Source organism: Sylvia atricapilla, chromosome 2 (genome assembly GCF_009819655.1).
Source record: "Sylvia atricapilla isolate bSylAtr1 chromosome 2, bSylAtr1.pri, whole genome shotgun sequence".
NCBI classification, from domain to species: domain Eukaryota; kingdom Metazoa; phylum Chordata; class Aves; order Passeriformes; family Sylviidae; genus Sylvia; species Sylvia atricapilla.
Window position 1 is genome coordinate 28,816,971 of NC_089141.1, and position 22,525 is coordinate 28,839,495.

The window sequence follows — 22,525 nt, forward strand, 5'->3', positions numbered from 1 at the left end:
CCTCCTCCTCCTCCTTCTCCTCCTCCTCCCAGATGTTCCCTTGTGTGCAGCCATCTGTTGAGCTCCCTCCGCCCGCCTCCTGCGGGGAAGGGGGCAGCCAGCTTGCCCGGCCAGCTGCACGCCTTGCACGGGAAGGAGGAGGGAGAAGGAGGAGAGAAGAAGGGGGCAGCCGGCCCCAAGCCCTGCTGCTGCCGGCTCCCGCCGTGGGAACCGACCCCGGCCCCGGTGAGCCCCTCCCCGTGCCCCCACCCCCCGACCCCCGCATCCTCTCCCTGACCCTCACCCCTTCCTTGAGCCCTCCATCCCTTCCCTGGCCCCTGCGTACCCTCTCTGCACCTTCCTCCAAACTTCCCCGGCTGTGCAGAACCGTGGGGCTCTTTTTTGGGGAGGGGGGAAGCTGTCCGCGATGGGCTGAGCCCTCCCTGCCGCCTCCCCGGGATGCGCAGGGCCAGCCCCGGGGGTCGCTGCTGCCGAGCCCTCCCCAGCCTCAGAGTGAGGAAACTTTTTTGGGTGTGATGAGTTTTTCCCGGCGAGGGGCTTCAGCGGCCGGGGGGGCAGGGCAGGGGGAAGGACAGAGGTCTCGGGTGGGGGCAAACTACGTTTTTCCCCGTCTCTGGGTTTTTCCAAAGAGGGAACTTTGGGATGAGGTGGGTGCGTACGAGCCCCCAGCCCGGCTCCCCTCCCGGGATGAAGAGTCTCCAGCTGGAATCCCGTCTCTTCTCCTTCCCCCAGTGGAATGGTGGTTTGTAGAGGTCTCGGGATTGCCACGGCTGCAGAGTAATCCGAGCAGCAGCTGGAGGCTCCGCACCGCCTCCCGTGCCCGGCTTCGGGGCTTTGATTTCACACAGGGCTCCCTGTCTCCCCTCCTCTCCCTCCTCCTCCTCCTCTCCGGGCCCTCCCCTCAACTCTCGGGAGCGAAAAAAGGGCTTTTTGGTGGGTTTCTGGTGCTGGGAGGCTCGCAGGGGTTTGCAGCTTACTTAAGGTAAGGAGAGAAAGGAGAAGGAAAGGAAACCTTAGAGGGGTCGGCTGGACGGGGTGAAGAAGCTGGAAGGTGCAGAGGGGGGGATCCTTTTCCCCCAGATTGCATTGATAAAGGCATGGCAAAGGCATTCCTGCCTGGGAATTTCCCGTCTGTGAGTGGATCAAGCTGACGGGGAAGGTGTGTTTGGGACGGGGGGAGATGAAGCTGAGCAAGATTTATTCATTTTCTCATTGAAAAAGAAAAGAAAAGAAAAAAAAAAAAAATGAAAGAAGCTGCTGGGTGTGACTTCTGAAGCAGAAGGTCAGAAAGCCCGGGGTTCCCCTGACAGTGCACACACCCTGTAAACTTTTAAGCAGCTCCCAGGAAACTTGTTATTAATGCTGCAGTCATTAAAAGGCGCAGCCCACGGCAGATTTATTAGCTCAGTAAACCACAACACGTGCCAAGCTCTCCGGAAACAAAAGGGTCTGTCAACTTCACTCCTCTCGCTTGGGATTTGGGAAGGTCGGGAGGAGAGCGGAGGGGCCGGAGCTGGTGGCCTTTGTGGCGGGGAAGTGGCATCGCCTCCGTTACCCGGCGCTCGTGAATGCAGCTCCGTGGCGGCGGAGACACCGGAGCACGGCTGTAAGGAAAGCACAGCGAACCCTGCTGAGCTCACGGCGCTCGTCGCGCCAGTGGGACGAGCGGCCCCCGCTCTCCCGAATGGAAAGCTTTCCCCGTGTGCCTGCCATGCGAAATCAACTGCCGCTCGCCTGAATAACAGCATTCACTGAAGTTACAGTAGGAAACTTGTCTGGGCGGACACTGTGCCATTGCTGTGCGGAGAGCAGCCGGTGCCGATCGCCGGCGTTGCGCTGCAATATCGCATTGATTGCCGCTCCAAAGCCCGGCCGGCAGCACCGGGCTATTGCAGCGGCGAGGAGCAGGGCGAGCACCGGGAGAGGAGGCGCCGGCGGAAGGCGGGGTTGGATCATCTCGCCGACCTCTCCGGGAATAAGAAGCACGCTGGATGCGTTAGCTGCTGAAAGGACCGGAGGAAGCTGGCACGTCCCTGGGAGGATTTGCAGGCTGAACTTGGCTGGCGGCTCGCAGTCGGCAGGCAGGCGCTCACAGGCAAAGCGGGTCAGTGTGTGCCATCGCCCCGGTGCGGGGCACGGCTCCCGTCCCGTCGTGATCCAAGGCAGCCAGACCCAGCCCCTGTCCTGGGGAGGAGGTGGGAGGTGCCTGCTCCCACGCGGGCTATAGATGGCCCGAGGAGGAGCCGCCGCTGCCCTCCGCGGGAGGCGGTGGATGCGCGGGGTGAGGGCGCTGGGGCAGCCGGAGGCTGGGTGGCAGCGCTCAGACGGGTCTTCCCCTGCGGCATCCTGGAGCAGGGCAGGCAGGCCTCGCTGGTTTGTGAATGAATTTGAGCAGCTGCTGTCAGAGGCAGTAACAAGATGCCTGGAGGGAAAGAGGACGTGACAGACATCCCAGGGGACATTAATTTCTGATTACAAGCTGGACTGGCAGGAAAGGCTGCAGGGTTGGGGTGAGGGTCTCCTGCACCCCTTCTGTACAACTGAGTGCGAGGAATAAACCAGCATTGAATGGAGGAGAGGAAATTGGGAGAAAAGGGAAAAAAAACATGCAAAAGTTTGTAGGGGTTTTTGTGGATTTTAATTTTCTTTTTATGTAGGGAATAGCGTCCTGTGCTCCCCCATCCACACAGTGAGCAGCAGTGCGTGTCACTCCTGTGCAAGACCGAGCTGGGAATAAAAGGTGAGCCACCGTCTTCCGGAGGGTTAGAGTTTTCCCTCCATCCCTAACTGCTTTTTTTTATCCTCTTTCAGTCTCTCCTCCTTCCTCCTCCTCCTTCTCCTTTTTTGTTAGCTGGTTGGTGGGGAGAAGCTGGAGGGTGGGATGAGACAAGGCATCCTTGTCCGGCAGCCCTCCTGACCCCTGGCACCCCCGGGCTCTGCACGGTAGTGGAGCACTGGCTGCCTTGGCCAGCTATCAAAGGAAACTTCCCAACACAGAGATGCTGAGGGCTAGGAAGAGATAAAGGCTGGCTTGAGCAAGCTGTTTCTTGTCTTAAAACTTGGCACCTGGATGTATCAAGGCAAATGTATGAATGGCTCAGCCACTCATTACAAGGAAATCTTGAGATATTAGGTTTTTATTGCAGTTTTTATAAAATTTTGGGGGCTTTTTTTTTTTTTTTTTTTTTTTAATTCCCTGGGAGTTTCTATCACATTCATGGTGTGCAGCAGGGGGGAAGGAAATAGGTGCTCTGGGAATTGCCCCAGCCTTCCCTTCTTCTTGCAGACACTGCAAAAGATTAAACCATCCTGGCTGCCTTAGCATGGGACATTCCTGAGTTGCATTAACCAGGCTGGAAATCTCCTGTCAGAGCAGCAGCAAACTGGAAAAAAGCACTTTATCTTCACCATTGCAGACAGAGGGCCATGTGCTGTGTGTAATGTCTGAGTGCCAGTGTCTGCAGGGTTTCTTTTCCTTCCCCTTTCTCCCTTCCTGATTATTTTTTACAGTATGTGTCTCTGTGATGGTGACTCCTCTCTCCTTTTCCCTGATTCTTGCCAGCAGCTCAAACCCAGGGGTGGGGAGAGAGAAATCACAGAATGGTTTGGGTTGGACCTTAAAGATCATCCAGTTTCAACACCCTGGCTATGGGCAGGGACACTTTCTATTAGATCAGCTTATTCAAAGCCCTGTCCAACCTGGCCTTGAACATTTTCAGGGATGGGGACTATATTTTCAAGGAAGTTTGTTGGGTTTTTTTTTTCTTCGAATAAGATAGTCTCCTTTGGAAAAATTGAGACTCATACTCCTATTGTGACTGATGAGTCAAACCAGATGTGATTCCTCAACCCCATCGTGTGTGAGGTGACACATGTGCTATGGGGCTTGTGTCACCTGTCTCCAGGTGGGGCAGGACATGTCCCTGACCCCAAAGGTGTCTGTTTTCCTCCCATCCTTGAGAACAATATGTCTGTAGCAGTTGGCCTGATGAGGTCAAACTTCACAGAGCAGGACAGGACAGATCTGTTCTCTAAAGTACTTTAATCCTACTGCAAAAGTTCAGTTTGTGTCTGTCCAGGGCCAAAGCATTGCAACCTCTTGTGAGCAATCTCCAATTCAAAGAATTATAGGATCACAGGGTAACTGGACCTGTCTCATCCATCCCCTTCCCTCTCTCCTGCCCTGGCTGCCCGTTTTGCAGAGGGCAAAGCAGGGCTGCTCTCCCTAGAGTGTCCAGGGAGGTAGGATCTGGACGTGGTCCCCAAGGACAGTGGTAACATTTGGTTGGACCCGTTACGGCAGTGGCAGTGTTGGCTGGGCACTTCTGTGTGGGGTGAGACCCACAGGCCTTGTGCTCCCTTCTTAGGTAAACTGGTGGGAATTAAACCTGGGGATGGTACCCCCATCCCCACACAGGAGTGAACACCTCTTGGACCTAGTGCTAGTTATCCTTAAAGTGTCAAGAGGGAAACTGAGGCACTTAAATGGGGACTCAGGATAGCATCAGTGGCGAGAAATTGGTCCTGCTGGGGAAATGGCTCTCCCAACCCACTAGAGATGATCTTTCTCCAAAATCCTCTGCAACCAAAAGGGACTGGAGAATCCCAGGCCAAGGAGGGGAGGAAAAGAGCTGAGGAGATACCGCACATCATGGGGGCAATGAAGCATCATCTGCAGTGGGAATCATGGTGGGGATGACGCACTACTTGTAAACCCTTTATCAGCTATACCTACACCTCTTCCCTTCCCCAAATCCTCACTTTCCAAACCTGGTAGGAGACCCACTGGGTCTAGTAAATGTCTCATATGCTTCACTGGGGTGGGGGCAGCTCCTGAAGCCCCAGCTGATGCTCTACCGAGCAGTTTCACGGTCATTCATTGTTTGCAGCATCACGTTGCAAGAATTATTGGAGATGGCGAGCAAAGAAAGGCCACGAGGGGAATGAGATGGGAGCCTCCAGCTGTGCTGTTTGCAACAATAATGGCCAGGATTGTATTTATTATCTCCTCAGTGGAGGGTCTGCAGCTGCATGCTGAGAGCCACAGACAGCAAAGGGGCCCAGAGACTATTGTGCACGGAAAAAAACCCAACCACAAAAATAAATAAAAAGCCCACAAAGAATCCCTGGGCCAGCTGGATCACTGCCAAGGGGCACCCAGCTTAACTCCCAGTCTCCTTGTTTTGCTCTTCCTCACTGAAGTCAGCAGCCCCGCAGGGCTCTTAGAAGGGAGATTGGCAGCTTCTGCCTTTCAGAGAGCTAAAGCTGCATGGGGTCCTCTTAAAATCCTTCTGCCAGGGCTGAAGGTGTTGCCCATCTGGGTTGAATTTCTTTTCCCTCTGCTTTCTCAAGATTTTTTCCAGTGCTGGCTGTACCATGATGAAGGCATGCTGTTGAGGGGCTACTTGGACCTGACCTGCAGTCACTCCTGTTGTAATGTTTTCAATTCTCTCAGAGGTGTTTTCCAACCTTAATGATTCTATGATTCAAAGAGAAAGAGCTGGAAAACCATTAGAGATACAGGATGATGAGGCTGTGATGAGTTGTTTGCTCTTGGTGGGAGGTGTCTCACCAGGAAGAGGAGAGGCATCATGTCTACCCATACAATATAGTCTCTCTGCAGCTCAGGCCAGCCAGATCAGGGATATGGGGTACATCCATAGGCATCATGCCTTTCCTTCATTGACCAGAGAGCTGCTGGTGGGTCCTTGCAACCTGCACTTCCCTGGCATGGAACATCGTACGTGCCATCCCAGGGATGTGCGTGGCATGTGGCCTTTCCCAGCTGGGGACAGTGACATGGCTGATCAGCTCTTCTAACAGCTAAAACCAGGAAGTATCCATTGTTGGTAGGAGGTTTCCTCTCCCTGTGCTGCACCTCTTAACATTCCTTGCTGGCATATGGTGTTCATCCTGGAGTGCATTCCTCTGGAATTAAATCATGTCTCTGAGAGCTGCAGTGCAGTGAAAAAGTATCATCATAGCAGAAGCCAGCACAGGATCTGCCTGGGGTTGGCTGTCAGGTGTGCATTGCCAAGGGCTGAGGCTCCCAGAGAAGCTGGCTGGGATCATTTTCACTTTCAATAGTTGACTAGTTAGGGAAGAAGGAGAGTTTAGTCCTCTCAAGGTTGCTGCTGTGATTTGGGTAAAGCCTGGGTACTCACAGGGTCCCTTTGCACTTCACAGTGTGTTCTTGGGCACGGGAGCTGATGGGGCAGGTAGCTTCACCAGGCCTTTCTACAGCAAAATGCACTAGGGCTGGCATAAAACTCTGTGTAAACCTCTCCTTTGGCTATGAAGCACCATGGTGAAGGGCTGGTCTGTTCCCAAGTTTGTGCCAAAATAACGGAGACCTCCCATTCTGGGACATGTCGCTATGATAAAAATTCTATTCGGGCTGAGTTTGAGATGGTTAAGAAAATATTTGTGTTCCTGGCAGAGATGAAGCCTCTCTTATACTCAGTGAGTGCCAGGATAGTGAGGCCTCCTGCTCCTGGAAATGCACACAGCTAATAAACAGAGCAGGGAGGATGAGGGGTAAAAATTTCAGGGTGGTCATGCTGGAAGTGATTCTAGAGCAGGAGAAAGTCCTGAGCTCTTACATCCCATGCAGGCACCTGTTTGACTGATTCCACGCATCCTGGGCTAATGAGAACCAATTGCAACTGCCAAAGCTCCCAGTTTGAGTGGTTCTGCAGCTGGAATAGCCAGGAGGCAATGGTGGGGCTGGGATTCTCACATCCTGTCTGCTCCCAGAAAACCCTGTGAATCCCTCCTGGTGCTGCACCACTCCAACACCTGCCTTCCCCTGCCCCCAGCCACTCAGGAGGCCTGGCAAACAATTTCCTTTTGGGAATGCCCCCTCTGGGCACAAGCACAGCTTGACTTGGGGCTGGAAAGCAAAATTGCTTTCAAAAGCCACAGGAGACTAATTCCTTCACCTGGAAATAAACTGCTATTAAGCTGACAGCTTTCTGGGCTGAGCAGGGAAGTGGGAATTTTGTGCAAATCCCGATGCATGGTGATTTAATTCCAAATTTTCCTGTGCTGGATGTGGCACCAACATTTTCCCACTTGAGGAAAAATTCCCTGGAGTTGGACTGCTCTTCCCTTACCAAATGCACCTTTTCAAGGCACAAAGCTTTTAGTGTGGCAGAAATTGTATTTCAGCCATGGATGTAAATTAGCTGGATGTTACTGTATGGGCTGGCAGACCTGCCTGCACATGTTTTCCTTTTGTCAGATCCCAAAATACACCACCCTGCACCTTGATTTCCTCCTCCAGGGGGAAAGAGGGATGCCTGAGGGGGAAGATTGCACAAGTGGAATAAACTACTAGTTGTTTAAGCACTAGGATGATAAATTATCTGTGGCCTCTTGCAAAGCAGATGGGAATTGTGACATTAACAGTTGTAACAAAGTTTGTTTTAATAGGTCTTTCCCTTTCTTTATTAAAAAAAAGGATTTTCTTTTTACATTAAAAAAATAGAGCAGAGACTTTCAGCCAAGCAAGCATTTCAGTGTCTTTTCCCAAGAAACAAGGAATAGGACGAGAGGAAACAGCTTCAAGTTGCACTAGGGGGTGTTTATATTGCAAATTAGGGAAAATTTCTTCACCGTAAGGGTTGTCAAGCATTGAAATAAGCTGCCCAGAGAAGTGCTTGAGTCACCATCCCTGGAGATACTTAAAAGATGTGCAGATGTGGCACTTGGGGACATGGTTTAGTGGTGGGTTTGGCAGTGCTGTGTTAACAGCTGGATTCAATGATACTCAAGGTCTTTCCCAACCTAAAAGATTCTATATCTGAAAACAGATCCATAGGGTGGAGCTGTAGGATTTGGAGGTGCTGGGTTCTCTCCAGATCAATCCCACACGTCTTCTGTGCAGCTTGTGTGATGGGTTGAGGGGCTGCTTGGCTTTGCCTTTGGGGTTGTGAAATGCTTTTGATGCTTAATTTAGCTTTGCTCTTGCTAATCTTATCTATCCCATCCCCTGTAACATCTACAAAAATCTCCCTAAAGGACAGAGAGCGTGGTTGCATGCTGGAAAGTCATTGCAGTTTTGGCTCGGCAGTTTCTGTCCAGAGAGGGGAAAACAAATGGAAATAACCAAGATAGAAAAATGTGAAATGGTATCTTGTTTTTTGTTCTTTGCCCATTCTGGCTGTCCACAAGCTTTATTCCATGGGGTTTGGTGAGATTCAAATCTTGCAAAGACGGACCTGATGCAGAGCAGTGGGGTTCTTGTCCAGATCAGGAAGTAGTAGCTTGTCTCTGTTTATGCAGTTTTTCCACTCCTCACTGGTTTCCACTCTGACATCAAGCTGTTGACTTTAACTCATTGAATGTAACCATCCAGCCAATTCCTTATCCACTGAGTCATCCACCCATCAAATCCATGTTTCTCCATAGAGATTAGGATGTTGAGTGGACTGGATCAGTGTCAAATGCTTTGCACAAGTCCAGGTAGATAACGTCAGTCGCTCTGCTCTCATCCACCGACACTGTAACTGTGTCATAGAAAGCCATGAAATTTGTCCAGCATGATGTGCCTTCAGTGAGGTCATGTTGGCTATAACAAACCACCTCCTTATTTTCTGTGTGCCTTAGCAAAGTTTCCATGAGGATCTGCTCCATGATCTTGCCAGGCAAAATAATTAAAACATAAAGGAATTCATATCAAAATCTTTTCTTTTTTTTCTTTTTGCATTCCTTGCATTTCATTCTGATTTTTCCCAGGGAGCATGGAGCAAAAAAAGTTCAGGCACCTGCAGGATGCCTTTTTACTCCTGCTCAAGCCCTTGGTGTCTCTCTACATTAAACCAAAAGGGCTAAAGTCATTACCCCAGTGGCTGAGCTTCCCCTCACCCTAATGCTTGCATGCACGGGTGAGGGAAATAGGGTTGCAAATCGCTGTCTTTATATCCTATTGGAAAATTTTGGATAGCTCTGCTGTTCTAAGCAGCTTTGCAAGTCCCACAGATAAAACCATCAGTGTGAGGGGTGATAACAAATCCCCTAAAAGTGACTTGTGCAATGTCACCTGATGGAGGCCTCCATGAAATCAAGTGCAATTTGAAAGACCCAAGGGACTGGTTCTCAGCCTGCTGTCACTGACACCTAGAGTACCTCCACTGAACTCTTTCAAACCCATCTAACAAATGTAGGATCAAACATAAAAACCAGATACTTCTTGGATTTCCATTAGATCTCCTCTCACTAAACCCCAGAAGCCCCAAACACTGAGTATAAAACCAGGACTGTTTGCAAAGTGTTTCCCAAACCAGCAAACAACAAAATGTAACAAGCAGGTCAGAAAACACTATTCCCATTTACACCAACATCTTCTGTGAGGTTTAATAATATTTTTTGAGAGCTCTTTGCAGCATTTGTGTGGGGAACCCTTCTGCAGGAAGAGCCAGTCTGAAGCAGGCAAAGCAAAAGCCTGAACGACCTTTACTTTTAACAGATTCACACACACAAAAAAAAAAAAACAAAAAAAAACAACCAACAACGAAAAGAGTAACCTTGTCAGCAGCAGTCTCTTTATCATGGGAGGGGTGTGTGTCTGCAGCAAGGGTTTAATGGTCTCTGGCTTTAGGCTGGTTTGAGCTAGTTTTTCTGCCTGCTCAAATTGGCATATGGGATCTGGAGACCCGACCGCGATTGCATCTGTGGCGTCATTTGGGCTCAGCCGGGAGAGTCCACACTGGAAAAGTGTAGCTGCTGCTAGTGCTGCACTTCAGTCGGTAATTATTCTAATTTTACAGAATAATTAATGGGTGGAGAAGAGGGGGAAAGGTCTCTTATGCAATTTTGTTGTCGAGAAGCAGCTCTGGAGCATTCTGGTGCTCTGGAGCTGCTGTCCCAGCTGCCACTTAGCCTCCAAGATATTTAAAAAGAGAAAGAGTCAGAGCAAACTTTTTTTTTTTTTTTTTCTTCCCTCCTGTCTGGAGGATTTATGGCCTCTGTCATAACCTATGCACTTGTTTCACTTTCCAATAACGTTCCTTTTCTCCTGACCCCAATTAGTGCTGGAAGCAAAGTGGGCCTGGTGAGCTCTGCTGTAAAGACTTTGTTTATTTCTTTACGTGGCTACAGGAGACAGAAGACAATCCCAAAATTTTCCTCCTGAAATGTTGCTGCTAATCTGTCCTTTGTCCTCTGTCCTTTGCTGGAACAACAACTCTATTTGGGACAGGTAGACTTTCAGCTCTTCCTTTTTGCCTTTTTTCCTTCGAAATTTGCTCTATTTGCTGCTAATCCAGAATTAATATTGTCAAGAAACATGGAAAATACCAGGATCTGTCCACCATGCCTTATAGATTCATTCATATCTGATCAGGTCTAGTTGTCATCTGCTGTGGAAAAAACAGATTCTGTTTTCATCACTCCTGTGTGAGAGCTGGTAACCCTGTGGATGGTCACCTGAATTTGTTGGAGAACTGGCCCAGGAAAGGGTAAAGAGGAAGATCAGAGTGGTTTTTATTGGATCAATGAGTCAAACTGGTTTATCCAAGTGCATCTGGTTATTGGGAGGGACTAGAGTTTGGAAGATGCAGGCAAGAATGGGGTGGGAAGCAGCAACCAGGGAGGGAGGGCATCCTACTCCATCATGGATGAGGGAGAAAGGGACATCTCCGGGGATGTGTATGGTCTTAGGTTGGTTTCGTCCCTTTCTGGAGCAATTTCTTTCTCTTCACCTCACTGTAGAGACAACCTGGTGTTTTGGGGTGGGTTTTTTTGCACTTCTTACCCATGTACCTCAAGCTTCATTGGGTGAATTTGGGCCTTTAGCCCCAACCCCAGCTGCATTTCAGACAATGCTTTGTTCAGAGGCATGTTGAGGGAGGCTGAGGGAATGAAGAATGGGGCAGCTGTTTCCTGACTCCATCAAACGGCAAATTTTAAAACACCTCCCCTTGTATTATTTCTTTAATTAGTCATTGATTTTTTGCTATGGGGAATTCCAGCTTGGTGGTTGCCAGGGCAACTGGAGGTAGCCTAGGTAGCATCCTCTTAATATCCGCATTCCCAGAGAAGGGGACCAGTCCCCAGGCAATGGGCTTTCATCCAGGGAGGGACGTGTCAGCTGATCTCCCTAATGACAAAAGTCTTTAAGGAGAGGAGAAGGAGGAAATCAAGAGCAGTGAGAAGCGTGAATTTGCAACAGCACCATAACAAAGCCTTCCTCTCTCCCACCTCACTCCCTGAGGTGTGATCTGAGGCCTGGCATTCCTCTGCAATCTGCTTCTAATGTTGGGGGCTTTTTGTCTGGGAAATCTCAGTGTGAGTTTTCTGTATGATTACTGCCACACAGCATTGCAATGGACGAGCATAGCAAGGAGAAGGCGTAAGGGTTAAGGCTAAAGGAGAGATGTGGGATCTGAAGAGAAGGCTGACATCCTGCTGGGAGCTTGGTCCAACATTGGCTCCATTAACCACCCCAGGCTCTCCTTAGGGTTGTCTCAGAATATTTGCCCTGCAGAAAGGATAAGCAAGATACAAAGACCAGAACCCTGCAGTCACTACAGGCACCTGAAATGTGGGAGAAGATATTGCACCCCCAGCAGCTCCTATTGTAATCAGAGGGTACAGAAAGACACCCTAGAGCTTCCAGATGGCCAAAACTTATCACTGGGATCTCTCCATGCCTCAATAGCTATAGAAATGAAGAAGACGTGGCTAAACCAGCCCAAAGGTGGGCTGTTTTCTCCTGGTGACTTTCCCCTCACTATCCTAGATGACAGTGCCAGTGGTTTCTTGTCCATGGTGTTTCCTCAGGTGAAATTCCCCAGTGCTGCAAGAGAATAACTCCTCCTCCTTTTACAAGGGGATACCTTGGCTTCCTGCCTTTATCAACAAAGCAGCTCGTGGGCAGCAATCCAACGGCATTTTGGTGCAGTTTCAAACACACACTGTACGCAGAACTGTAAATGCCTGCGGTGTGTTTCTTTCCCCATTTCAAAGAGAGCTATGGATTGTTCCACACAGTGATAAAACATGCCCAGACCTGACTAAGGTCTTTGCTGATTTTCTGGCAATGCAGGAGTCTCTTTCTTGGACTGGAAGGTGACCAGTAACTTTATTTCTCCCATCTCTTATCAGAGCTATTTACCAAGAGGCATGTTAGCCTATGATGCTCCATGCTGCTCCATAAGGGAGTTTCTAACCAGTACTAATGGATTGTATCCCATCTGCAAAGAAATTGCAGAGCCAGGAAGGCAGTGCTGTGAGGAGGGAAGAGGCAATAGATGCTGTGCAAATACTTCAGCTGAGCTTTGTGTACTACATTTCAGCAGTGTAATGTTTTGTCTTTACTGCTGGCTGAAGTGATGGATGTTGCTGTGAGACTCACTGTATCTGCCCACTTCTGGCAACCATTTTTGAGGTTGATCAGGAGGGAAATTCCCATGTCAAAAGGGTTTGAGCAGCTGCATATCAAAGCCCAGCACTGGTTTTCAATCTCCTCTCAATTCATAGAATCATAGAATAGCTTGGGTTGGAATAGACCCTCTAAAGGCCACCCAGTTGAACTCCCCACAATAATGAGGAACATCTTCAACTAGTCCAGATTGCTCAGAGCCCCATCCAACCTGGACTTGAATGTTTCCAGGGATGAGGCATCTACCACCTCTCTGGGCAACCTGTGCCAGTGTTTTACCACCTTCATCATAGAAGAATTTTTCCTTACGTCTAGTTTGAATCCCCCGTCTTTTAGTTTAAAACCATTTCCCCTTGTCTGTCCTACCACTACAGGTCCTATTAAAAGTCTGTTCCCAGTTAAATTAGGGCTTTGGACTTTGCCCTCTTACTTTTGTTCAGATTGGCTCCCAGAGGGAGCCAATGAAGGTTTTAGCAGTTCTCAAAAAGTAAAAATTTCACACTGCGTGTCTTTGGACTTCCTGGTGTATGATCCAGCTCCCACCAGAGCTAAAACAATTCTGTGAGGAAACAAGCTGCATTTTTGAAGAAGAAGTTGGGAGGTTCTTTCCATATAGAGACAACAAGTGGGAATGGCCATTGGGTGGAATTTGTGAGAAGAAACACCAGTAGACTGGGCTGATACCCATGTAGGTACTTCCCTGTACATGAGATATTTAACATATGAGGTTTTGCAGTTTTAGTTTACAAGGAGCTCCCCACTGCTGTAACTTCCCCTGGTAATAAAACATTTCAGTGCAATCCAAATGCAGCTTCGTGAAGAAATAAAAATAGTAGTATTTATTTTAGGAGGGACTGCAGAAGGCAACAAGCTATGTCTGTCTGCACAGAACCAGAGGGGATCAGCCTTGATGTCAATAGGAAAGGAATATCTGGAAAAGTGCCTGCAGAGAAGAGCCCAACTAACTATGTTCCCTCTGCACACATATGTGTTTTCTCAAGGAACAGTTGAGATGGGATGAGGCTAGGGCTCATCTTACCTTTTTTTTTTCTTTCTTCTTTTTTTTTTTTTTTTTTTTTTTTTTTTTTTTTTTTTTTTTTTTTTTCCTGTAGAATAATGGACCCCAAAGGATTACAAGCCAGCCTTTAGCAATCGTTAACTTGCAGGCACCTTGGCCAGAGTCCCAATCTCTGTTCTTTATTTGCAGGAGGTCTGGGAGACACTGCCATACAACTCACATCAGTGATCAGGACAGTGTTTTTGCAAAGTTTTTCCCCCTTTGCAAATTTTTTGTACTTTGGCAAGTAGTCCCCAGTCAGTCTCCTGGGAATGAGAGCAGGGCCAAGAAGACCATGCTGAACAGTGAATGACAAAGGGTGGATGAGGGGAGAAGAATTGTGAATTTCTATGAAATGGTCTTGGGAAAGAGCAAGGGCTGTGAGGAAGGAATCTTAGCCAGATCAAAGGGTGTGTGGGAAAGATGATACTGCAAGGAAGTTAATGAATTGCTTTTAAACAGTGGTGGGTAAGGTAAGAGACCAGGACGGATGAGGTGGGGATGGGAACATTCATTTAAAGGGATTTCTTTTACTTTCTTCTTGTTAAATGAGCAGTTGGCATGTGAGTGTCTGTTTATGGCCAGCAGCATAGCCAAAGACCGGTGCTGATGGATCTACTTGTCTGGCTTGGTGAGATTTTTTTTGTTTCCAGCCTTCTGGAGACCTTGTTTGTAAGGCATGAGGAGTCATCACCCGTGACTGAAATAGGAGCCAGTGAGGACAGTCCTTGCTGCCTCTGCTGACCTGCAGGATGCTGACATGCTCCTATGAACCCTCTTCAGAGACACAGAGCTAAAGATTCTTTTGGGTTTCCCTTGTAATCGTGCAGTTGTTGTTGCCCACTGTTGTGTGGGTGAGTTGTTAGGATGTCATCTGAAGAGGGTGGAGATCAGTTCTCTGCCTCTCTTGTGTGAGATGATGGAGAGACAGAAATGTATTGGAGAGAGAAGGGTCAAAAGCAAAGCAGTAGAGAGAACTCCTTGCTTACTGGCATTGTTAATCAGAGAGAATACTTAATGCAATTAGCAGAGGCTCCCCAAAGACTCTATATGAAGCAAATTGTCTCTCTCCACTCTGCAGGGGGCTGGGCCCACCACATCAAAGGCTTGGTTAGACTGAACAAGCCTTGGTTCCTGTGCTCTGGTAGGAGCTGCCACCAGGCCAAGGAGAGTTGTTTTTAGCCACCTGATACAAATCCAAACTTCTAAAATTTGCATCTGAAGTCCAAGGAAGGGAGATGTGATGTCCATTTGGGCAGTAAGGAGCTGGCCTTTTCAGCTGCTAATCCTGGATGTTGTTTTGAGGATGCTGTTGCCTGTAGGAAATCTGAATGGAATCTTAGTTTCTTGTCTCCCAATAAGGCCTTTAGACACCTAAGGTTCCCAGAGCCTCAATGATTTCTCCAACCTGTCAATGCAGGGTCTTGAAGTCAGTGCTCCCAAATCTCACAGGGATGCCACGACATGAAGGACCTTTGTGTGCTGAAGTTTGCCAGGTTGCAGAATGACTCAGGGTTTGAGCTGTCACTTAGCTTCTTCCATGGCCCAGTCAAAAACATATATATTTGACATATCATGCTTTAAGGCAGCCTACTGTTCTTACATATCATTTCCAATTTTGTCTTAATTTGGTTGTGTGTGTAAAGACTGCTGACCCATTTTTTTTCTCCATTAAGTTCCCACTAGGGTTCATAGCATGAGAGAAAAGTCTTTGGGATACCCATGCTATTTAAGGGTATGCTTCATCTCTTTCTGTAAAGAGAAAGGACAAGACTGCATAAGTCAAACAATTACACATCCTTCATAAAGTAATTTCTACAGCAATTAAATCTGCTTTTCTGTTGTCTTGTTTTCCAGAAGAACAATGCATTTCCTGGCCTGGCTCAACTTGTTGCTTCTCCTTCCTTGTTTTGGTACCACAAAAACCTGCTTCCCTGGCTGCCAGTGTGAAGTGGAAACCTTTGGTCTCTTTGACAGCTTTAGCTTGACCAAGGTGGACTGCAGTGGAATAGGCTCACACATTGTTCCTGTCCCAATCCCTCTGGATACCACTTACTTGGACCTATCATCAAACAAACTGGAAACAATAAATGAATCGATGCTTACTGGCCCTGGATACACCACCCTGGTGAGTCTCGACCTGAGCTACAACAAAATTGCCAAGATTTCCTCCACAACATTCTCCAGGCTTCGGTACCTGGAGTCCTTGGATCTGAGTCATAACTCTCTGGAAGTCCTTCCAGAAGACTGTTTCTCCAGTTCTCCTCTAAGTGACATAGATTTGAGCAATAACAAACTTTTGGACATAGCTATGGACATTTTTGCTTCAAAAGGACAAGGCAAATCCCTAAATGTGGATCTATCCAATAATATGCTCCACACAATTACAAGGCACCGTGAAAAGAGCATTCCCAACATCCAGAACTTAAATCTTTCTGGAAACAGGCTAACATTTGTACCAAACCTTCAAGGCATTCCTCTCCGATATTTAAATCTTGATGGAAACCCACTGCTTAAGGTTGAGAAAGGAGACTTCACGGGGCTGAAAGGCTTGATTCATTTATCCCTCAGTGGCCTGCATGGCTTTACAGTGTTTTCTCCTCACAGCTTCAAGGAACTCCAAGCCCTCCAGGTTCTGGATTTATCCAACAATCCCAACTTGAAGTCACTGCCTGCAGAAGTTATCTTTGGTCTGAACTCCCTACAAGAGCTCAATCTCTCTGGGACAGGCATATCGTCCTTGCCAAAGACTGTGCTGAAATACCTGCCTTCCATCAAAAGCATCACCTTAGGGAAGGACATACAGTGTCTTAAGACCATCAAAGAAGGACAGTACCACCGGCAAATTGGGCTGACCAAAAAAGAAGTCCTCAGTTGCCACGACAGCCATGGATCCATAGCAGCAGCATCTTATGTTTCATGATGAAAGCTGGGGAGAAGAAGGGGTGGGGCAGGGAGGGTGGGGGGCCATGGGACTTGTACAGGTGTCGGACTGAGACAGCTTGCAGTGTGCCTTTTGTAAAAACTGTCAATAATTTATATATTTGTATTTGCCAATAGTTGATTGTTTGTGGGTTTTATAAACTCTCAGATCTCAGCCGGCATTATCTGCAGGCTCCAGATTTCCACTGGTGCATTGAGGTCCTCCCTCATCCTGTTGGCTCAAGAGCAGGGATGCTGGATGATGTGGGGACAAGTCGCTCTGCAGGTCCCAGGGCAGAAGAGTCAGTCTGGAGCAAACCCTTCATGCGTCAGACACGTTTGTAGGAGCAAAGCTACATCTCTGGAGAACACACACCAAAATGTACCAGCTCTGTAGCTGCTTGCTTACAAATCCATGCATCATCCTTCTTTTAATTATTACTCCCCAAAATGTGCCTTCTGGATGTTGCCTTCATTAGCAGCACCCTGTTTTCTGCCATGCACTTTCAGTCTTGAAGAAATATTTCCAGATAAACCTGAATACAGGGTGCACCTAATGTGCTGGATTTTACATGTTATTTGCATGTGCAAAAACAAACACTGAGTAAGTCCCATTTTCCCACTAATTCCTCCTTGTTTTCCACCTTGATCCTTTTCATGTCTAAATAACTTAGGTCCAACTTTGGCAGCCTCCAGTCTTTTTAACCTCAGTGAGCCATTGGTCAGAGATGGTGTGCAGCAGAGGAAGGGAAGCCGAGGGGTCTGCTAACAGCCACATCCCACCCAGGAACTAGCCTTCAGTGAAGGAGATCATGTAGCCTAGCTGAGGGGAAAAAAAAAAAAAAAAAAAAAAAAAAAGGAAGGAATCCCTCCTCCCTTTCTGGGGAAGCTTGGAAGGAAACTTTGGCAGGGATTCTTTCTTGATGACCTTATCAAACCAAGACGCAGTCCTAGAGGATATGAGAGTAAGTTGTTTCCAGGCTGACATTCCCCATCCGAACACAACATCTGCAGCTCATCTGGGTATATGTGAGGCAACTTGCAGTGCCAAAAGACTTCTGAGAATGTGCCAGGGGAAGAATTAACACTGGTGCCTGTGGCCCTGGAGCACTTTGCTTATCAGAGAAAAGATCTTTGGGTTTTTTTCCAGAGTTGTGGCTTTTCGTTCTCTCACACAGCTCCTTGGTTGCCAAGTGAATCTGATGAACTGAAATCTGATGAAAAGCCTAGTCCTCAAAGTTTTACTCATTTTTTTTCCCTCCATTTCTTAAATGCTGGCAAAGGGAAACCCCTCTGGACCCTTTTTTTTCTTCAGTCTAGGAGGAAGTGGGAGAAGGCAGCACAACATGACTCAATGCCATGTATGAAGCCTTCAAACTTGCTTATAGGAACAATGGAGGTGACTGCTGAGGTCCAGTCCACATCTGGCCTGCTCTGTCTGGGGGGATGGGATGTTGTGGATGGGGATCCGGCCCAAGCTGATCTGTGGTTTGATCTCTAAACCCAGCCCTGCATCAGGGCCACTTTCAATGTTTGATTTAGGGAGATCTATGTAAAGGTGATGGAGATATAAACTCATCTCACAACTGTCCATGGGAGTGTTGGAAGAAGCTCAGGTTTTGTCCTCATTCCCCCAGAAGTCTTGGAAAGTGGAAACCATGTTGCCCAAACTCACTGACCCCATAAAAGTCAGAGACAACACCTAACTTTTGGTACTGAAATACTCCCACATTTCCATCTATCTCCATTTCAGTAATTTGTTTGGGTAGCTTAGGGTGGGGTTTTTACCCCTTCCTTCAGTTTTGAGGATTTTCCCCTCTACTGAGCCTTTGCAATGTTTGACCAGCCTTCACAATCACAGGAAACATGTTGATTTTCTTAAAAAGGCAATGGGGCTGCCTGTGGGTGGAGATCTGGAGGGGAACAGAAGCAAACGGCAGTGCAAGACGGGCAGTTTGTGAGGAAAGACATGGGGGGTTTACTGGATCTTGCCTTTTTAAGAGAATTATTTTCTGCTGGCAGAAAATGTATTATTTTTTAAAGAAAGTTGTTTACTTTTTTAAGCCTATACATAGATGAAACATTGCGGTTATCACCTACTGTCAAAGTTACTGTCTTTGCAGCACTGTGGTAAATTTAAAACCCAATGTGACAATCCAGTTGAAGACTGCAAGACTTCCTTGTGTAATCTCACGCTAGCTGCTAGCTAAACTAGTCTTAGCAAAAGCTGGCAAATACTGTCGCTGTGTTAGTCTGTTTTTTAAAGAACCTCTGCAGCATTGTAAGGCTTTGTGATTACTCACAGTATAATAAAGTGATTTGGAGGAGAATAAACCCAGATTCCCTAGACTTGTTGCTTTAGTGCTGAGCGAGCAGCAGCTGTTACTGGGTCTGAAGTGCAACACAGCTTCTCTCCTTGCTCTGCTGATCCCCACCTCCCTCCTGGGTGTTGCATCTCCAGACTGGGGGCAGGATTTGTCCCACAGTGCTTGGCTCACTGTGCTCTTCAGTGATGGAAAGGCTTGAGAGCTTCTCTGGTTGACTTGAAGGAAATTAGCAACACATGGCTGTGAAGCAGCAGAGAGCATGTGGTGCAAATTCCCTGCTCAGGACCTGCTCCAAAGCTTGTGGAGCAAGTGGAGATCTCTTTGTGGATTTCACCAATCTGGGGCATGGTCTGCTAGACTGGATTTGCAGCAGGTGGGATGATGTGGGGAGACACCACAAGACCATGGAAGTGTTCAAGAACATGTAGATGTGGTGCTTAGGAAGATGGTTTAAGGGTGGACTTGGCAGTGCTGGCTTAAGGGTTGAACTTGAGGATCTTAGAGGTGTTTTCCATTGCTAAGTGTTCTTTGATTCTGTGGGGGTGGAATGGAGCAAAGGGGTGCAGAAGATGCCACAGCACAGAAAGCTGAACACTGCCAGACCACAGAGCTTCTGGCAGTGGGACACATAATCCAGTCTCAGCACCCTCCTCTGCAGAGCTGGGGCTGCTGCACAGAGGGCTAAGACCATGCAGAGCCATTGCACCTAAAGAATAAATAGAAACCTCTCTGGAGCAGTCTTCCTGCTTTTAAATAGCAAATTTAAAGTCTTCTTGGTGCTGTGTATAAAAGTGGTGCAGAGACCCACTGAGGAAACTGCCTCCAGGAAGTTGCAATGCTCCTGTTCCTCCCAAGCCCAAAAGAACAACGGCATCTTCCACCCAGGCAGGCAGACTTGCAGGCTGCCTGGAAGAGGCTGTTGGTTCTTCATCATTTCCCCAAAATGCCCTGTCCTTCAGGGTGGTGTACAAGGTAGTCAGATGATAGCCTGGGATATGGCCCAAGCAGCCAAGGCCAAATCTTGCTCATAGAACTGTTAGGGACTGAAGGGGAAAAGCCACCACCACCAGCCTTTAGAGATGACTGTTCCTCTGGTATCCACCACAAGGTTGTGACCATGAGGCTACACCACCACACCCCTTTAGGGTGGAGTCACTTCTGCCCTGGGGTGTGGGCTCAGTCAAAGTGATGGAGAATGTCCTCCTCTCCTGGGGAAGGACAATCTCTTGGGGCCCATGGGTCTGAAGCTGTATTCACCTCCTTGTGGATGCCCCACATATGTGATGCTCCAGCACCGTGTTAGATCTTGTCCCTCCCTGTATTTCTTTGCCCCCTTGTCTTAACATCTTATGTTGCAACTACTTTTTATTCATTATTTAATTAATGACAATTTATTATTTCAATTATTGTTAATTGAAATTAACAATAATTTACTAATTGGTGATAATTATAAAAATATGTCTTCAATTATTATTTCTTATTTAAATAGCCTTTCCAAAGTCCTTTGAATGGGAAGAAACAGGCAAGCCTGTACCAGCAACATGAGCCCCCACATTTCCCATGTATGCCCCCTCTGCACCAGCAGGACAAAACCACCTGAAACAGCTCTGATGTCCCCACAGAGGAGGGAGGAGACATTGGGGCTTTCAGGCTTGGGTGAGTTAAGGGGCCCTCATTCAAGCTTTCTGTCAGCTTGATAACACGGTGATGGACGCCTGATGTCAGGCACCAACAGCCACCCGTGCCAGGAAAGCCGCCCAAGGCAGAAAATCCATCCATGCCAGGAAAACCATCCCTGCCAGTAACACCAGCCCAGATTGGTTAGCTGCAAGCTCTGGCTGAATCCACAACCAGCTCAGCTCTGCAGCCACATGTGTTTGCTCTGGCAAGCAAGATGGGCATTTTAATTACAGGCTCAACATTTTTAGAAGCAGGAAAACCTCAGCAGAGGCTCGGCAATAAGGCTAGGCTGCATAAAGGAGGAGGAAGAAGTGAGTGAGCTTGCATTTGCTTGTGGTGTTTTGTCTGCTGGAGAGTTATCAGCATCCCATCCCTCCTTTCCAGCATATGGGGAAAGACAGTGAGGATCACTTCCTCCCATCTGCCTTGTGCCCAGGGCAGCACAGGACAGAAATTCTTCTCTTTATTAGAGAACATGCACCTCTCAGTACCCAAAAACTCACATTTTCTTCTCATCAGTCTGCTGGAACCATTTCTCCTGGCAGTCAGCTGTCAGCCCACAGAAGTCCCTTGTTGACTGATTATGTGGCTGCCTTCATAACAGCAGTAGGTGCTGTCCCTTTTAAAAATAGCTGCTCTTCTGTACATTTTCCATTTTGCAGAAGGTTTTTATTTCCAGCACGTTTGTTTCACACAACCCTGGCTTGGTCAGGCGGGAAAGCATGGATGCACTCTTGCCACGCCAGAAAATAATGCTGCATGGCTGGGCATAACCTCTCTGCCTGTCCTGGGATCTGCCTCCTAGAAAAATTTTGGGGCAGCAAAACCCTCTGACCCATGCATGTTTATAGAGTATTATTCCTGCTTCATCACCCTGAGATTTCCTCTTCCTTCCCTTTACGAGTGGACAAGCAGACCCAGGAACCTGATTAAAAGGTGGAAAATTGGAGCTGAAACTAGGCCATCAGATAAATCCTTTCCTGTAATAAGCAGGGAGCTGGAGTACCAGCCCTTAATCACAGCCTTTGTCTCCCAGCATTTGTATGCCTGTGTGCACCCATCCTCACCGCCAAAACAAACCCACCCCTCCTGCCCCATCCCCACCCCTGCACTCACCGCCTTTCATTAATGGGATTAAAATAAAAATGGTTCGTGCTGCCACAGAGGAACACCCTGGAGAAAGCAGCAGCCCGCTGTGCCAGGCGCTTGCATCCCTCGAAAAGCCCTGCCAGACGCTGAAGGGTTTGGGCAGGGGAATGTGCTGCCACTCTGCCCAGCTCCACCCATCCCACTGGTCTGGCCTCTACTCTGGGTGCACTGCAGAAGGGTAAATCAGCCTGACAAAAATCTTGGTAACTTTCCCACCACCCTGGTGATGTCCTTTAACCCCCGCTGCTGCCTGTCTGGACCTCTGCTCCACATGCTCCCCTCCCTCCTCTTCCTCATTAGTAGTAGAAGTGTCACAGCACTTGCTGATAATTGACTGGGGTCGTGCTGGGAATTTGAACCTACATTTCAAAGAGATTGTTAACCTCTTTTTCCAGCTCTTTGAACTGCTTTCCTTTATCGTAGGTGAAAGGAAACACACGGCTTCCTCCTCTCAGAGCTTCTTTTGATGGGAGCTTGGCACATCAGAGCTGGTGGGTTTTTACCAGAAATTATGTTGGTAGCATGGTGCTGCTAAGTGGCATGTGATGATGTGTTTGGGGACAATCAAGCTGCCCCTTGAATTCCGAGGGGATTAAGCACAAAGAAATGGTCCAGAGGTGGGCAAGAGACTGGCAGAAGTATGTGACATCTTTGTCCTGACATGACATGGAGCCAATGGAGAACCTAGCAAAGGCTACAGGTTATTGTTGCTCATCCAGAAACTAGATTTAAGCACCTCTACCATGCCGGGCTTTCTGGATGGGCATGGATACACAAATGACACTTTTTATAAGGTGTGTTTGAATGGGTGTTTTAAGTTACCCTGTGACTGCAGGGCAGTAGAAAGCGGTTGTCCTGACCTTCCCTACATTACATAAAAGCTGGAATTTGTGTAGCCCTTCAAAGTATCAAAAAAAGATCAAAAACCACCAGTTTTCAGGCAGATCAGTGAGCTAAACCATGCTATCAGGCCATGCAGTCACCAAAAATGTGCACAGCCAGAAG

At 47.9% G+C, this 22,525-nt stretch overlaps 1 protein-coding gene across 1 annotated transcript; it reads left to right on the top strand.

The window, feature by feature from the left end:
- The first annotated feature begins 2,283 nt into the window (after positions 1-2,283).
- TSKU (tsukushi, small leucine rich proteoglycan) lies at positions 2,284-16,384 on the top strand. The gene is made up of 2 exons (XM_066341219.1): positions 2,284-2,740; positions 15,300-16,384. Exon 2 carries the CDS (start codon positions 15,307-15,309, stop codon positions 16,363-16,365), a length of 1,059 nt encoding a protein of 352 aa, XP_066197316.1. The 5' UTR covers positions 2,284-2,740; positions 15,300-15,306; the 3' UTR covers positions 16,366-16,384.
- Positions 16,385-22,525: the final 6,141 nt, after the last annotated feature.

Bases quoted from the DNA above. Each gene is read 5' to 3' on its own strand.
- TSKU (XM_066341219.1), top strand. From the start codon at position 15,307: ATGCATTTCCTGGCCTGGCTCAACTTGTTGCTTCTCCTTCCTTGTTTT.